Here is an 18,898-nt window from a genome sequence, read left to right on the forward strand (position 1 = left end):
TTGGGTCTACCAAATACCAAGGTTTGCTGTATTTCAGGAAGGTAGCTCACCATCACCTCGAGGCAGCTAGAAATGTGCGATAAATACTGGTTCAGCCAGTAACTGAATGATGGATTTTGTTTTTTGAAAATTTAGAGTCCCTCACAACGCAAATGTTGGTCAAGCTGTGCCGAGGGTGTGACCATTTTTGGAGTTTATAGTGCTTGCCTTGTAAGATCTGGCCTATATTGGGTAAACAGCAGTCTGAGAAGTTAATTCTATTAGTGTCCATAAAAGTGCATGTGCTCTCCACTGGTAGATTCATGCCTTGTGACTGGCCCCCAAAGACCTGGGACCAATTCCATCATTTTCTGAGGACCAAGAGGAGTATTAATAATTTACACTTTCTTTTCCAAACTGGTCAACCACATAGAGTCTTACTGAACTATACTCATGATAAATGTTTCGTATTCTGGGAGTGCAAATAAGAGTTGTGGGTTGGGAGAGAGCTGGCAAGACACATAATTCAAATGAGCACAAAAGAAGGATGACAAGTGTCACTTAAACCTAGTGGTCTCATGCAAATGAAGTGCACTAAACTACAGTGTACATGGGAAGAAATTGTGCAGGCAAGACTCCAGCACAATTGGAAGGATTGGAGCCCAAAGAATTTTGGAGTCAATATTTACTGAAACGTCATTGAAAGTATGTATATCTAGATAGTAATAATCTTTTCAACAGAGGATGGAACTCCCGTTATGTACTGTCAATTCTGAAGTAGTTTAGTCAGGCTTGAAATTGGCCTCCTCCATTCATTAGGGTCCAATCTTTCTTAACTTTCAGAGTTGGAGAGTCTAAAATACTGAAGCTAAGTAAAAATGAAGGTAGTCGTATGATGGCCGGCTAAGAAACTACCTGAAGGTGGGTGTATAACCAAGCATAGGGAATTACTGGTCAATAAGGGCATTAGCACTATAGGGGGCGAGAGCATAAGAACTCAGGAACACATAAGAAATTAGAGTATGATAATATGGCCCAATAAGCCTCCTCTGCCATTTAATGCAATCATAGCAGACCTTAGGCTTTAATTTCACTTCTCTGCCTACTCCCCAAACTCTTTGATTCCATGAGAAGCAAAAACTATATCTGTCCCATCCTTAGATATACTTCAAATGACGGAGCATCCATAATTCTCTGGCTAGAGGTCTACATATAAATCTCTTTACACTGATCTGCTAGAGACTTGAGAAGACACAAAATTGATTAAAAATAACTTTTGCATTTGCTTTCTACTTTACAAGATGTAAGAGGAAGTTATTCCAGCTTTGACTGCTCAATCACTCAAGTGTCAGTAATTTGGCCATGGCACTGCAAAGTCCAAGAGGAGCACTAATTGCATTTCATGTGATAAAGGCTACATAACATATTTGTGTTCTATATCAAAGCATAATACTAGATTGACAACTTTGTCAACTCTACTCTGTGTATCCACAAAATTTCCACTATATAGAAGGTCGCATTGATCATTGAGGTGCTAGGACATGTGGAAAGAACAGTTCATAAGCAGACAGTGCTTTCAGCATTATTAAGAAGTACATAAAATAAAAGTGCTTGGAGACGATGTTGAACATCACTTCTCAGACCTCAGCTGCTGTATTGTGTACAATTTTAGGTAATACCTTATAGTAAAGTAAGAACCAAAATTGCCATAGTCCCAGAGGATTGCACCCTCATTAGAGAAATGACAGGTGGTGGTTAACCTGAGGTTCCTCGCTTGAGCTGTGGTGACCAAGGTTGAGAAGATGGATCTTCATAGTAATCTCAGCTGGTGTGGGACTTGAGCCTGTGTTTAGGCCTTGCAAGCTGATCATCTGACCAACAGAGATAACCAGTTCCCATTATATGAAAAATATGAATGTACAGTATTGGAGAGAGTGCAGAAGCATGTTCCAAGAATGAGAATTAAAGAAGTTGTGAGTGTGCTCCTTGGAAGGAAATCTCAGAGTAGAATTGATAGAAATTTTCAAAATCATGAGCAGGCAGGATAGAGTAGATAGGGAGAAGCTATTCCCAGTCATAAACAAAATGATCAAGAGGGCATAGATTTAAAGTGATATGCAAATTAAACAAAGGTGATGTGAGAAAAAAACTTTTTCACACAGCGGGTAGTTGGGAATGGAATGCACTACCTGGAAATATGGTGGAAATAAGGTACCTCTTTGGGTACACCTGGGAATCTGTGTACAACTTGTGTTTGAAATTTTGCGTTTGGTTTTTCAAAGTGAAGTTATTATCTGAGTTTTCGTTCAAACCTATTTGCATAATCACACATGTAAAATCATTTATGAACTTTGCAAACATACAGCATTTTTAAAGCAATAATTGGTGTACTTTTAAAATATGATGGCAAGTTCAATTGAGGTATTCAAAAGGGCATTGATGATTATTTGAATAAAAATGATGGGATATGGAGAAAAGGCAGGAGATTGGCAGTAGGTAATAGGACTCGTGCAGATACAATGGGCCAAATGGCCTCTTTGGCACTGTAACAATTTGATGATTCTGTATCACAAATATTGAGAAGTCAAATCATGTAGTAAATAAGGGTAAAAATCAAACATATGTGAAAGTGTCTGAGGTAACGACTTGGATCACAATATCTTACAAAAGTACAAACAACAGCACGACAGGCAGCATTTTGATGATGATGCAGTAAACAGACTTAAATGTTCAAAGCATGTCATCAATCCAGATTATGGACTGCTCATTTTCGTTAGATTAGCAATCAAACATTATGGCGACAACACAAAAGATTTGCTGGCATTTATCAAGCAACATGATAAGCCATTAGTGAGCCTCAGTTGAGTACACTCATGGCTGTAACAAATCAGGTTTATCAAAATAAGAGCTTGTCAGTGAAGGAAATAAACATGTTGGTGTAGTTTTCTCTTTGGGTACTCTGGGAATCTGGGTACAATTTGTGTTTGAACTTGCATTGGTTTTTCAAAGTGAAATTATTATCTAAGTTTTCATTCAAACCTATTTGCATAATCACACATGTAAAATCATTTATGAACCTTGAAACATACAATATTATTAAAAATAATAATAGGTGTACTTTAAAAAGTAAACCTTGCACAGATTTCTTAACATAGCTGAAAATTGTTTTAAAACAAATATAAGCATTTTTAAAACATAGCTAGTCCATCATGTGTGAAATCATTTGAACAGACTTTAAAAAAAACTGTATTGAACCATTTTCTAATTTTGTTGGTGTAAATTAGTCCGTTTCTTAATACATTCAACAGTTTCAAATTTAAGATGTTTAAAACAGCAATTCTGCTTTATGATTAAAAGTAACAGCTTAATTTGGTCTGACACCTTGACAGATTATTAACAGAAACTCACCATGCCCATTATTTTGAATTGGGAAGCAGGCAGATGTTTGAACTGTGCTTTAAGTGTCTCTGCAGTAGCCGGTGTGCCCTGTAATGAAAACATAAGAAATAAGAGCAGGAGCCTGCTGCACCATTCAATAAAATTATGTCTGATTTTTTCATAGGCTCAGATCTACTCACCCACCTGCTTACCATATCCTTTCATTTTTCTACTGTTCAAAAATTCATCTATCTTTGAACTAAAACCATTCAATGAGGTAGCCTCAACAGCTTCACTGGACAGAGAATTCCATAGGTTCACAACCCTCTGGGTGAAGAAGTTCCTCTTCAACTCAGTCCTAAATCTGCTTCCCCTTATTTTGAGGCAATGCCCCCTATTTCTAGTTCCCTGCTTCTATCTTATCTATTCACTTCATACTTTTATATGTTTCTACAAGATACCCCTCCCACCTCATTCTTTTAAATTCCAGTAAGTTTAATCCCAGTCTACTCGATCTCTCCTCATAAGCCAACCCTCTCAATTCAGAATCAACCTAGTGAACCTTTTCTGTACTCCCTGTAGTGCCAGAATATCCTTTCTCAAGTAAGGAGACTGAAACTGTACTCCAGGTGAGGCCTCGCCAGCAACCTATACAGCTGTAGTATCATCTCCCTATTTTTAAACTCCATCCACCTAGCAATGCAAGACAATAATCCATTTGCCTTCTTAATTACCTGCTGCACCTGCAAACCAACGTTTTGTGACTCATGCACAAGGACACCCAGGTCCCTCTGCACAACAGCATACTGTAATCTGTCATCGTCTAAATAATAGTCAATTTTGCTATTATTCCTACCAGAATGCATGACCTCACATTTACCAAAATTGTAATTCATCTGTCAGACCCTTGCCCATTCACTTAACCTATCTGCATCTCTTTGCAGACTTTCAGTGTCTTCTGCACACTTTGCTATACCACTCATTTTAGTGTCATTTGCAAACTTTGAAACACTGCACTTGGTCCCCAACTGTCAATCATCTATGTAAATTGTAAACAATTGTGGTCCCAGCACTAATCCCTGAGGCACACCACTAGCCAACCAGAAAACCTTGCATTTATCCCCACTCTTTGCTTTCTGTTAGTTAATACATTTTCTGTCCGTGCTTTATCTTATCTTATGCAGCAACCTTTTGTGTGGTGCCTTCTGGACCTCCAACCACACCATATCTACCAGTTCTCCATTGTCCACTGTGCTCCTAATGTCCTCAAAGAATTCCACTGCATTAATTAACCATTCCAGTAAATTAGCTAAACAAATTCATGCAGGAATGAGCTTCCTAAACACCCTGCCAGTGTATTGGAGAGGCGCCAAGATGGCTGTAATGGGCCGGCAAGTGCCTGATGTCAATGTTTGTGGAAAGAACGGAGTGTACAGCTGGTGCGCATGCATCATGTCCTGAGATGGTATTTCCACTGTCTGGCATGAAAGTTGTTTGGAGCAAGTGATGAACAGAAGCCGCCAGGTGTGAGCTGTGGTTTACATATTGAGTTTTCCCAATATCGTTCTTGCTTAGTGATCTTGGTAAGATGGGAGTCTGACTGTTAGTGAGGTGAGTTGTGCTGTTAATAAAACATTTAAGAATCAATGATGACCATCAGTTAGCAACTCACCACTGCCTAGAAAAATCTCACCATGCCATTTATGAAAAGCATAAAAGGTATTGCAAATTTCTTCCGATGTCAAGAGAGGCCTCACTGCACTTGTCACCCTATTCACCACACATCTTGCTGGAGCTCATATTGCTCAGACTCCCTATAAGATTGGTCCCAAGAGTGGCTTGGTAGCACCACTACTGACTAAGCTGGTTGAGCCCTAAAGGACTTAGCTGTTATACTGGGTCTGCGGTAGATGGTGAGGAAACCAACAAGAGGAAAAAACCATACTTGACTACATTCTCATTCAGCTGCCCGCTGTAGATGCATCTGTCTGGATGTGAGGAATGTCACTAAAGATCATGTCTGTCTATTATGCACAAAGGAACTTTTACAATACAGAACTTATTCAAAAGTAATCTCCTATTGGGACCAAAATGGTAGTCCTGGAAGACTTCAATATCCATGTTAGGTGCCCCTCAGTGTTGGAGCCAAAAAGCACCTGCTGAAATAAAGACTTGTATTTACAATTGATCTTAGGACCAGTCAAAGTGTTTTACAGCCAATGCTATAGCATAGGAACTGCAACCACCAATTAGCAAAGTCTCAAAAACATTTATGTGATAATGGCCACATAATCTGTTTATCACTGAAATGTTTTGAGGGATAAACTTGGTTAAGTCACTTAGTAGGAGTCCTCTGTTGGTTGAAATAATCTCTTAGGACTTTTTATATCTATCAGAATGAGGAGACAAGCTTGGTTTAATTTATGATCTGAAAGGCATCATCTCCAATTCTGTCAATACTGCACTGGATATTAGTCTAGGTTATGTTCTCGACTCTTGTGTATGGGGCTTGAGTCCAGAGCTTTCTGACTCAGATACAAAAATCATTGTGCTGTAGCTAATATCAAGATTTGCCTTGAGTAAAAGCAAAGTATTGTGGATGCTAGAAAGCTGAAAAAAATTTACCTCTGGGGGCAGGAAATGATTGCCCTAACCTGGGTGAAGGAAGCATCAACAACCCTCAATTTTTCATGGTTTCTGAACATCTGCTGTGAATGGAGACAGGGCTGAAAGAGTCTGGAGTTCTGAAGAATGGTCACGAGACCCAAAATGTTAACTCTGATTTCTGTCCATAGATGCTGCCAGACCAACTGAATTTTCCCAGCAATTTCTGTTTTTGTTTCTGAAAGGGTCTGAATCTGATTTAAAAATATCATAGCATCTATTACTGTGGTTACTGTTTTATTGCACTTCCCGCTGATGGAAAAAGGTTTAGGAGAGTCAAAGGCCTTCAAACTGAGGTGAGAGAGCTCCTCATTTCATGGATGTGGACTTGGAGATCCTCCTTGAGGCAGTGAGGAGAGAAGGAAGGACCTGTAACCAAAAGATGTCGGGAAAAGGTTAGTCTCCCGAATCAAGACCTTTGGATGGAATTGCTGGGCCTGTGAGCAGATAGCATGGTTAACAGAAATGACCCAGTGTAGAAGGAAGTTCATTGATCTTATTCACTCTGGAAAGGTGAGTTACATGCTAAACTTTCAGGCCAGGTTTCTGTGTGTTCACCTTCCAGCAGTTGCTCCATCTGAAGAGCAAGAGGACACATGCTTCTTGACCATGAGAGTAATGTGCGCCCAAGGCACTGACCGGGAATGAATCGGAACCATTGCACTGTTGAGTACCTGCCATCACTGACTCATACAACTTATAATGAATAGGAGTATTTGGCCATGGAAGCCAGCACTTCCTTGTTGGCACTCATTCTTTTGTCCTTGGAGGAGCAACATAATACTAGAGAGTAGTTTCAAACTGGAGGAGACCCTTCATACCTGCACTTCATCACCACAGTGGAAACGTGAGCCAGGGACATCGTCTAGGCTTGTTGTGGTGATTAGATAGTACAGTTCATTCATGACAGGGGTGCATTGTACTTCACCATTTTCTAATGGATGTCAAAGCACAGCTGCATCGGGAAGCCTCAGCACTGTAGAGTCTTCTCCTCTCCAAATGTGCTTCTCAGAATTTCCTCAAACTGGTGTCCATCGAAGTCATGTGTGCCACTATGGCTCAGAACTTTAAATACATCAGCTACCCTCATGTCCTCATCTGGATGTTATTGCTGTGAAATCACAGATATGATCTGCATGGAAACCTGATGTGAAAGGACCATCCTATGTTGCTCATTGGCCTTGGTGGAAGAAGTTTTTACATTTCAAATATGCTGAGCCACATGTCATGGCATTCTGACCTCTACCTCCGGGCATGATGCATCCATTGTTCCTCTCTCAGCTATGGAGGGTGAGCAGCTGTGGCTCTCTTGTATCTTCACTACATCATGAGGGAACCTATGGTTGGCAGCTCCAGAATACGGATCAGCTCCATATTTGCTAGATGCTGATGCTGGGCCTTGCCTTGTGGATGCATTCAATTTGTGTAATAGCCCTGTGTGCAATGGATAGAAGGATAGCCATAACTACTATGAGCCCTGGATTCATAGAGTCATACAACATGGAAACAGACACTTTGGTCTAACTCATCTGTGCCAACCAGATATCCCAATCTGACCTAGTCCCATTTGCCAGCATTTGGCCCAGATCCCTCCAAACCCTTCCTATTCAAATTCCCATCCAGATGCCTTTTAAATGCTGTAAATTGTATCCGCCCCCACCACTTCCTTGTGCAGCTTGTTCCAGACACGCACCAGCCTCTGCATGAAGAAGTTACCCCTCAGGTCCTGTTGAAATCTTTCCCATCTCACCTTAAACCTCAGTTTTAAACTCTCACCCTAGGAAAAATAACTTAACTGTTCACCCTATCCATGCCCCTTATGATTTTATAAATTTCTGTAAAGTCACCCCTCAGCCTCTGACCCACCAGGGAGAAGAGCCCCAGCCTATTCAACATCTCTCTATAGCTCAAACCCTCCAGTCCTGGCACAATCCTTGTAAATTTCTTCCGGACTCTCTTTCGAGTTTAACACATTTTCCCATGGAAGGGTGACCAGAATTGTAGGCAGTATTCGAAAAGTAGCCTCATCAGTGTTCTGTAAAGCTGCAAGATGACTATCCAACTCCTATATGCGATTTCTGACCAACAAATGCATGCATGCCAAATGCCTTCTTCACCATCCTGTCCACGTCCAACTCCACTTTCAAGGAATAATGCACTTGCACCCTAGCTCTCTTTGTTCGCCAACACTCTCCCATGCTGTACCATTAATTGATTAAGTCCTGCCCTGGTTTGCCTTACCAAAATGCAACACCTCACATTTATCAAAATTAGACTACATCTGCCACTCTTCAGCCCATTGGCCCATCTGATCAAGGTCTCATTGTACTCTGAAATAATCTTCTTCACTGTCCACTATGTCAACTATTTTGGTGTCATCTGTCAAGATTAGAATGGTGCTGGAAATGCATAGCAGGTCAGGCAGCATCCAAGGAACAGGAAGATCGACGTTTCGGGCTAGGGCGCTTCATGGCTTCTGCCCGAAACGTCGATTTTCCTGCTCCTCGGACGCTGCCTGACCTGCTGTGCTTTTCCAGCACCACTCTAATCTTGACTCTAATCTCCAGCATCTGCAGTTCTCACTTCGTCTTGTTGGTGTCATCTGTCTACTAGCCATGTCTCCTATAATCACATCCAAATCATTTATATAAATGATGAAAAACAATGGACCCAGCGTCAATCCTTGTGGCACATCCCTGATCACGGGCCTCCAGTCCGAATTGCAACCCTCTAGCACCACTCTTTGTCTCCTACTTTCAAGCCAAATTTGTATCCAGTTGGCTAGCTCCCCCAGATCCCACATGATATAAACTTACTAGCCAGTCTAGTATGCAGAATCTTGTCAAACGCTTTACTGAAATCCATATAGACAATGTCTACCGCTTTACCTATATCAATCTTCTTTGTCACCTCTTCCAAAACCTCAGTCAAGTTAGAGCGACCTGCCCTGTGACGTAGTTCTGGTGTCCCCTACCCCAGGAAAAACACCTTGGCTATTCACTCGATCCATGCATCTCATTATTTTATATACTTGTGTAAGGTTCCCCCTCAGATTCCAAGGCTTCAGGGAAAAAAGCCCCAGCCTATTCAGCTTCTCCCTATAACTCAAACTCTCTCACGCACAAAGCCACGTTGACTATCTCTAATCAGTCCTCCATTGTCGATGGTAACAATGAGCCTTGTGGGCAATATCAGAAACAAAGCAGATGGTCTGTAATGTGATAATTCAGCTGCACTGTTCAAATGTTGAGACATGGTGGCCTTAACATGGAGGTCTTTGGAATTCCTCTCCATGGATGTTGTGCATGTTGCCTTGATTTAGATGCCTGCGGTTCAAGCCTTTTGATACACCTACAGATTTCATGTGTGACAGAAATAACAAGGACCTCTTCTGCTCTCTCTCCCCCCCCCCCCCCCGGCCCAACCTCACCCCCAACCTCTTCAGTAACAAAGAAAGGCATCATTGCATATAGGATAATGATATGGACATTTTATGGGCCCAGTGAGCAGCTCCTGAACTTTGTGCAGGCTATAGGACCTTGGAAAGTGACTGTTGCTTACGCAACCAGGGTGGATCCTTCCACACCGTAAAACATTCCCTGTGCCTTATAGCCATTAGTAGGATTGACTTGCAATGCTGAATGATGTGGCCAAGAATGCTTGAGGCCAAGATTTTTAGTTGACACAGTAGGTCAAAGCATGAAGGCCACATACAGCATTTTGTGCTAATAGATGTCCTTCATCTCCTCTATGTGGGTAAATGTTCAGTCCCCTTTGAAGGGTCTCACATTGTCAAGATGTAAAGCCCCTTGTCTCAGAGAAAAACATTCACTCTGCCCACTCTGGGTGAGGTAGGAGCCATTTTCATTTCCATTACACACTTGTAATTTGAATGACTATAAAAGGCATCACAGGTCGATCTTCCTGGAGTGAGTGACCGAATTAACCTTTCAATTTAGGTGACTCCCCAAGCTTACATGTTCCTTTTGTTTTTGCTGTTTTGATGAGCGAGGTGCAATGTTGCCACCAAGTAAGATGCCCTGGGTCACCCTCACAGAACTATGTCATCCATGAGTTTGACCTGAAGCAGTATATGGCTATCCTATCCCAACAAGGCTGATGACTCCATTATACACTTATTCTAAGCATAGATTCAATGCAACTTATTCTTCCACCAGCCAGACTGTGGGGCAATCCAAAGGCATCGTCAAGATGAAGTTCTAATGTTTGGATTGGTCTGGGTAGACTTTGCAGTACATTTGATCAGAGTGTACTGCATAACCTTGCATGCTCTGCACGACAGCAGCAGACAAAGAGAGGATATGATGGTGCTAAAGAACTAGCAGGCAGCAGTAGTCTTCTGAGGAGGATGAGGATATTGAGCAGGAGAAACAACACCTTTGCCATGATATAGCAGTGCAGCATCAAGTGCAACAAGGCAGAGAAGACACCCCTTAATTGACAGTTGATATGAGTTGGGTGTTTGTAAATTTGTTGCTGCTCAAAGGACCAAAAACCGTGTTATAATCCCAAAAATAAATACAGCTTTTTTTTGTTCTTTCTTTTGTTGCTGAGGAAAACTTTATGTTAACAATTGTTTGAAGGCTTCACACCAACTGATGCTCCCATATTAAACAATCACAAGATCTTACGGGATATTGAGCACTAGGGAAAGAATAGCACTTCGTCAGACAATGTTACAACAGGAAGTTTCACTAAACAATGGTAGTTTCTGTAGCTTCTGTCTTGTACCTGCAGCTAAAATGACAGTTGCTCAGACAGATGATGATTTAAACTGCTAATATATTTCCAAATATGATATCTTTGTGCAGTTAAGTGTTGACCATGCCACTTGTGCACTTTCTTTTTCCGTGCTCTCCCACTATATAATTGCAGTTGCAACACCTGCAGGTGGGGTGGACGGAGCCCCACTACAATGGAGCTTGTTGGCCTTAACAATTTGGGTGGACAACCCTGGAACATTTGTAGCTATAGAGCCCAGAGTGAATCTCAGCTGGATGTAGGTTCACCCTCCTTGGTTTGAACTTCCACACGGTTGGGGTTTGTGTGGAGGATGGTGATGGAAGGGCTTAACACCTCTGAAGTATCCTGGAACTCCATCTCAACATCTACCCACACCAGTGGTTCAACAAGGCAGCTCACCACCATCTTCTCAAGGGAATCCAGGGTGGACAATAAAAAGCCCATTTCCCTCAATGAATAATGAAAAGGTCAGATGTCTGTGCTGTATGAAGAACAGTTTGTGGCCAGTTTTCTCGAAAAAAGATGTCTTAGTGGCAACTCTCCTTTGTTAAGATCAGGGGAACTCCTCCACAGAAAGGCCTGTGGTTGGAGCTGGAGCCAGGCAGGAAGGAAGGATGGACACACGCACACACACACACACTTAAAATCCAGCCCAATGTAGTCATAGCATGGAATACAATTCATTCTTACTAGCCTCTTTTCCTGTACGAACATTATGTAGCATGCCTCTTTCTTGTATCTGTCAAAATGTACAGATTATTTATCCAAGTTTTGTATGGAAACTTCATGTGCACATGTTTGAATGTAACGTTTAACAAAAACATCCTATTTAGATTCTGAGATTTCAATTAATTCGTCCAGATATTGTGAAGGCCAAAGAATCATTTCTGTTGCGTAGACTGTAATTGCATATCATGTGGAATCCATGACACAATTGAGAATTGACTGGGAAATGGAATTTTTCAATGTGTGAGTCCCCTGCATCTGGAACCCTCCAAATTCTGAGGGTTCTAACTGACTTAAGCTGAATAACTACTCAGAAAAGATAATAGGATAAAAAAACCCAGGGTTTCTAGCCGAAATTCAAATGTCTGAGCTATTGTATGAGAAAATCACTGATGCAAACCTCTTCAGCCACGCTGTGATGCAATTTATAAAGAAACCACAAAAGACACTGAACTTTCACAATGGTTTTTTCAATATTCAATAAGCTATATTTCATAATTTATGTGCAACTATTTAGGTCTGTAATTTCTTTAACTGTCCCAAGAATATTCAAGTAGAACTTCCACCTGTCCTGACCCCATGAAATTTCCTTAGTCAGGCCTTATTTTTTGTTCGTGATGGGAATCACATGAGGGCCCAGCAAAGCCCCTGAGGAAAGTTCTGGCAATGTTACAGACAAGAGGACATGATAATTTTAAAAGAGTGGAAAACCAAAAAAATGAAGAGACCTAGTTTTCCTAGAGGCATGTTCAAAAATGGATCAGATATACTACGTAACAGGAGATAAAATTATTGTTAAAGGACCTTTTACTGTTTCCTGCAGTGCCTTGCGGATTACGGCTACCTTTCTCTTGTCAGCCTCTAAATGTAATGGAATCTGCGAAGAATATCATCTGCATTGTAATTTACAAGTGGCAGGAAGGGTAGCACCAGCGAACAATTGTTTTATTGAGCTGGAGATAAAAATGTAGGTCTTCATAGGCATGGAAGTAGCCCCCACTTGACTATTTTCCCTCTTGATCTTCTATTATCCTATCTAATTTGGAGCAGTATAGTATTAGAAAATTAGCACTTTGAAAATTGTAAAGAATCACAACACATACCTAATTTATGGTTTAGTTTAGAATTGTATATTGACATTTAAACATTGTGATGCAAACTCCAAGAAACATTTATAATGGTAATTGAAACACTTCTGAACTGAAGTCCTTGAATTCTTGACTCCCCAGGATAGAGGATCATGATGATGTCACCCCTATCTTCAACAAGCAGACTGATACACTGAGATACACTTATGGTGAATACTTCCTGGCAGAACTAATAGAAGCTCAAGATGAAACGACCCGAGCTGCGGTCTCTGAGGTCTGTGTTTAGCTTTGTTTTTTATCATGCTAATAAACTTATTCTTAGATTTGTTTAAAGAGCACCATGTACATGTTACATGGCAACATACACTATATAGCAAATACAGTACTCTGTTAAGACATGCAGAGAAAAATAGCAAATAGTATAGATAAATACTAGTAAGAAAGCTAGTAAAGGATGTTAAAACAACTAAAGAAACAGGTATTGTACCAAATAAAGGACATTATATAATAATTGCCCCTATACCATACAGAGCGAGTTTTAAAGTCTCTACTATATAAAGTGAGTTTTTAAAGCCTAGGACTATAGCATGGGAATTTCTGGAATTTATACTAGAATATATGACAATTTGAAAAATTTGGCTTGCCCTAAGTCGGAAATCAGTTGAGACTGCCAAATGTAGCTTGGCTGTGATCTCTAAAGATGTAATAACCTTACAGATTTCTGGCTTGAGATATACCAAATTGTAAAGCATGTTAAGTAATATGTACTTCCTTGAGGTTTTGAGTGTGACTTTTTAGACAAGGCTTGTTCTAAGTGCTTCAGGAGAAGTGCTATTGAATCAAGCAAACCAAAACACCCCAATGGGTGAGCTAAATGTGGAGTTTAAAATTCATGATTCTACAGGTGACATATCAGAGTCCCTCTGTTAAATGTGAAAGATCAGTCAGATTTCCCACCTTTTGTTTACTGTGCCATATCCCCTGCTTTAAATTCTGAGTCTATGAATGTCAGTGAAAACCAGTTCAAGCATGTCTGTGATACCTGTTTGATACCAAAATTCGCCATTTAAACTGGCACATGAAGGATGACAATATATAAGTGCTTTGGATGAATCTGGCACCTGTAATCAAATTGCATGGTCCTGATCTAGAAATGTGGGAGTGGGAAGATGTAAATTCATGACCCTTCCATTGTGATATTGTGATGATGCTGTAGCTTTAATAAGGCTATTTTGACTTTGGGTTTTTTTTAAGAGAGGTCGTAAAGGCAAAGATGCCAAAATATCCTGGATGAGCCCCCAATCTGTTTTGGACCAGGCCAGACCCCCTCAAAATGTTTCAACAAGGTAGCCTATACCCTAACTTTTTCTTATTTTAAGGGCAGATGTGAAATGAATGTTCAAGGTGTGATGCAGCTGGTCAAACCACTCAGCTTTAAGCAAAACAGAATTCATTTAAAAGCTACAGATGAAACACAAACAAAAGAAAACAGAATTTGGAATAACAACTATTTGAAACCTGAACTGACCCAATACTGCAACTTAATTAAGGAGCAGTTCCAATTCCATAAACACACCCCTTGGCAAAGGTAAATTCAAACACAGGTTCCTACAGGCAGAAGAGATTTCAGAGAGAGAATCCAGTCAGGAATCATCTGCTGAAGCAGCAGCTTCTGTTCCTGCTACCAGCAGTTTCTCTGCTACAATTAAACCAAACTATTAAAAAACTGAACTGTGACAACTGGCCACTCCCCTGCCATTGTTAAACTAGACACTTTTTTTGAGACATTTCATCACCTCTGCCTTTACAAGGCAAAAAAAAAACCCAAGGACAAAATAACCTTGTTAAAGTGACAGCATTGTCACAATATATTTAAAACTTAAATTCTGTACTTTAATTTGAGCCTTTTCCTTTCCTTGCCATCTCACTCCCATTACTACTGTTAACTGTCAGAGTTTACTTTTAGTGAAAAGCAAATTCTGTTTCTTGTTATGCATATGTTTTGCATTAGGCCAGTGCTGCCTTGTATGTGTTACATGTCAATACAAAAGACTTGTGTTGGGTAAGTGCTCACTAAGCCAGAAATTAAAAATATTACCTCTGTATCATATGCTATGTACCAAACAGCAGGCGGAGAAATATTGAAATAAGAAGCCTACATTCATGGCTGCTTCACGAAGTGCCCAAATTAATTTAGCAATAGCATGCAAAATAGAACACAACAAATGCTGGAGATCAAAGTGGGTCAGCTTCCGTGGAAAGAGAGCAAGCTAACGTTTTGAGTCTCGATGACTCTGATGGAGGGTCATCTAGACTCGAAACAGTAACTTGCTTTCTCTTCGTGGATGCCTCTTGACCTGCTGTGATCTCCAGCATTTGTTGTTTTCAGTACAGATTCCAGCATCTGTAGTAATTTGTTCCTGCATGCAAAATAGAATGTGGCTCTTTCCACTTCTAAACTTGTCATGGTTGTACCCATTTTGTACCTGTAAATGAACAAAATATTGTTGAATTTCTACCTCAATAATTTTTCCAATAATTCATAAATTGGCAAATAGTCACAATAAAGAAGTAAATTTGTGATGGTCACATGATAGTGAACATACAAGTTTTATTGTTAAGGGCTGAATTAAGGGTGAGATTGCAGTTTGTCTGCCATTTTGGCCCCAAACCTCAGTGGAGGTGCCCTCAACTTTTAAGGCTGGGGTCTATCAGCATCAGAGGATCCATGCCACAAATAGGGGACTGTGTTCACTGCTGTGACGGTTTTCAAAACCATTCCAGCAAATGTGTTTTCCTTCCACCTAGATTTATCTCCCTATCCATATACCTGCTATATAATTATGTGCAGTTGTTCTCCCAGTCATCCACCTGCATTTGTCACACCCATCTTACCAATTGGCACGCCAATGCTCCAAATTGCAGCTATCTCGTAAAAGATTGTAATACTGCCCTTGCTGTCAACAAGTGCATGCTCAGGTGCCCCTATGGGCCTGACATTGGTGTTCTGATACCAACAATAAGCTTCTGGCCAAAGTTTCTTTGTTCAGAAGCTTAAAACAACCTATGCTTATACAATGTTAATTTTATATGTTATGCAGGTAAATAACTGTGCAGTGGGGTTCATAAGTGTGTGCAGTGAAGTGAATATCAAACTCCTGAATGAATGTTTTGATTTACGTCCATTTCATGGTTTTTGTAAAACTCAAGAGGAGTCGTCTCCAAAAATAACAAGGAGTTCAGGTACAAGTACCCATTTTATACTTGTAAATGAGTGGAATATTGTTGCATTTCTATATCAATAAACTTTCCTATAATGCATAAATTGGCAAATAACTATTCACATTCCTGACTTGGAAATATATTGCAGTTCCTTCAGGGTTACATTTGGCCCCATGAGCTTGCTCCGCCATTCAATAAGGACTGATCCGACTTTCCACATGTCCACTTTCCTGTCCTTATCCCCTGAACTCTTGATTCCCCTGTTGATCAAGAATCTATCTATCTCAGCTTCAAATATACACAATAACTCTGCACCCACAGCTGTCAGTAGCAAGGAGTTCTAAAGATACATTATCTCCTGAGAAAAGAAATTCCTCCTCATTTCAGTCTTAAATTCAGAAGTCACATGATACCATGTTATAGTCCAACAAGTTTATTTGAAATCACAAGCTTTCGGAGCGCTGCTCTTTCATCAGGTGAAGATTTCACCTGACGAAGGAGCAGTGCTCCAAAAGCTTGTGATTTCAAATAAACCTGTTAGAGTATAACCTGGTGTCATGTGATTCTGACTTTGTTCACCCCAGTCCAACTCCGGCACCTCCACATAAGTCTCAAATTGGCAACCCTTTATTCTGAGATGATGCTGTCTGGTCCTAGACTCTCATAGTTTAGGAATGTCATCTCAGCATTTGCCCTGTCAAGTCCCTTAAGAATCCTGTATGTTTCAATGAGATCACCTTTCATTCTTCTAAATTCCAATGAACAGAGTCCCAATCTGTTTAACCTTTACTCATAAAACAATCCTTCTATTTATCCCAGTGACCGTTTTCTGAATCACCTCCAATGAAATGATATATTAAATAAGGAGACCAAAACTGCTCACAGTACACCAGATGTGGTCTCACCAATACCTTGTACAATTGGAGTAAGACCTCCCTGCTTTGTAGCTACTTGTCTTAGGATCCTAGAATGCAAGCCATTAGGACCAGTGAACTTATCTGACTTTAGCCCCATTAGGTTGTCAACTTCTTTGGTGACTGTGATGGTACTCAATTCCTCCCTGTATTCTTTAATATTAATGGAATGTTCGAACTATCTTCCATTGTAAAGGTTGACGCAAAATATCATTTTAACTCCTCTGCCATTTCCTTGTTTCCCAAAACCATCTCTCCAGATTCATGTTCTGAGGGGCCAATATTCACTTTGATCTACAGCTTCCTTTTCATAGATCTAACTAACCTCTTATTGTCAGTTTTTATATTCCTTGTTAGTTTGCCTTTGTGGTTTATTTTCTCTTTCTTTATTATCTTTTTAGTTCGCTTTTGCTGGATTCTGAATTTATCCCAGTTTTCGGGGCTATCGGTAGATTATCCTTTGTCAGAATTCAATTAATTCAGGATGTTAGTGGTTTTAAGCAAGACAGGAAAAGAGGTGGAGGAAAAATAAAAGAGAAGGATAGGATAGAAAAGCGAGAGTGAATACAAGAGAATGATAGTGCAATGCAAAAAATAGTTGGTAATAGGATAAGAAGTAAAAGGTATATTCAAATGTATGTGAAAAGCAGAGTGGATAGGCAGGACATCGGAAAGTTCCTAGCCCTATCGGGTACCTCAATACTACGTGCTAGGTCACCAGAAGTTGGCAGTCATTAAGAGGCTGGCAGCCTTTGGTTCCTAAATATGGCCTAGGGAGGCCCTGGTGAGGATCTTACAGTGTAAAGGTAAATTTATTTTCCCTTCTTGTTGTGGGGTCAGAGTCACATGGGGGGGTGAAGTCAGGCATGTTGGAAGCAAGGGCAAGGTGGGGGCTAAAGAAGGTCACTCTTTTGACTTCCATCTTTGCCTTCAATTATCATCAGATAAACACAGCACACAGTTCACTATTGTTTCCCAGGTGGAAACTAACTACCTTTCTCTTCCACTGTGGAGGCAGGTGATCAGGAAGGTGGTGAGATGAGGTCCTAAGTGACTACTAACTGACTAGTTAAGAACTTTAATTGCTGGCAAGTTGGGAAAGTTGCCCATGGACCTTCTCACCCAGCATTTAATTACAGATGAAATGAGAAGGAGCTAGTTTCTCTCCAGAACAAACTTGCGCAATTGTTTCTCCTTTTCACTACCTGTCTCTTCTCGAGGGAGGTGAAAGTTCACTTAGGGTTTGAAATTGTTGAACTTAATGCTGACTCCAGATAATCATGGGGAAGTGGCACTGAGCAAACTGTTGGAGCTGGAGGCTGAGAGGTCCCTGGATCCTGATGAATTCCATCCTTGGGCCATAGTGTGTGTTCTTAAGAGGAGGTGTTGATTAATGTGCATCAGACTTCTCATGCTGTAGGACTGTTTGCTAAACAGTAACTGTACTGTCCTTGTCAGGTTGACCTGCGGAAATAGAGTATTCAAAACCATTTCAGCTCACAGAAAAGAACAGCAGTATCCCTCCTAATTTCAGATGAGACAAAACACTAATGCTTACAAATTCAGACAGTTAAAAATCACACAACACCAGGTTATAATCCAACAGATTTATTTGGAAGCACTAGCTTTCGGAATGCTGCTCCTTCATCAGGCAACACCTGATGAAGGAGTGGTACTCTGAAAGCTAGTGCTTCCAAATAAACCTGTTGGACTATAGTGCTTCCAAATAAACCTGATGTTGTGTGATTTTTAACTTTGTCCATCCCAGTCCAAAACCGGCACCTCCAAGTCATAACTTCAGACAAAGCACTGTTTTAGTACTTGTCAGTCCCGTGTGCAGACGTTTTAAATCTCAGTCCTTCTGTGTTCTAAAATAACAGCTTGCAATTTTACAGCAACTGTTGTGTAATGTCCCAAGATGTTTCACAGGCATGTAAACTGACAAAAGGTGACAGTGATCCCAAGAACTAAACTAGGAAAAAAAATGAAGGGCTGATCAAAAAGCTAGTTTTTAATGAGTGTCTTAACAAAGAGAGGGAGTAGATCAAATGTCTGATGGCCAGTTAAGCCTTGGTCAATATTGCAGAAAACTGAGGAAACTTTACTTGCAGGCAGCCTCGCTTACCTTCTGCATTTATAATGTACACGGAGTTAAGGCCAAAA

The 18,898-nt window shown here is 40.5% G+C and overlaps 1 protein-coding gene across 1 annotated transcript in view; it reads left to right on the forward strand.

Moving 5' to 3' along the window:
- Positions 1-18,898, forward strand: part of cfap61 (cilia and flagella associated protein 61) — a 236,943-nt gene that overhangs the window by 29,671 nt on the left and 188,374 nt on the right. The window contains exons 7-8 of the mRNA XM_043696862.1: positions 12,741-12,873; positions 15,701-15,842. Of these exons, the coding sequence (XP_043552797.1) occupies positions 12,741-12,873; positions 15,701-15,842 (275 nt within the window). The remainder of the gene's footprint in view (positions 1-12,740; positions 12,874-15,700; positions 15,843-18,898) is intronic.

Source organism: Chiloscyllium plagiosum, chromosome 9, assembly GCF_004010195.1.
Source record: "Chiloscyllium plagiosum isolate BGI_BamShark_2017 chromosome 9, ASM401019v2, whole genome shotgun sequence".
In the NCBI taxonomy this organism is placed as follows: domain Eukaryota; kingdom Metazoa; phylum Chordata; class Chondrichthyes; order Orectolobiformes; family Hemiscylliidae; genus Chiloscyllium; species Chiloscyllium plagiosum.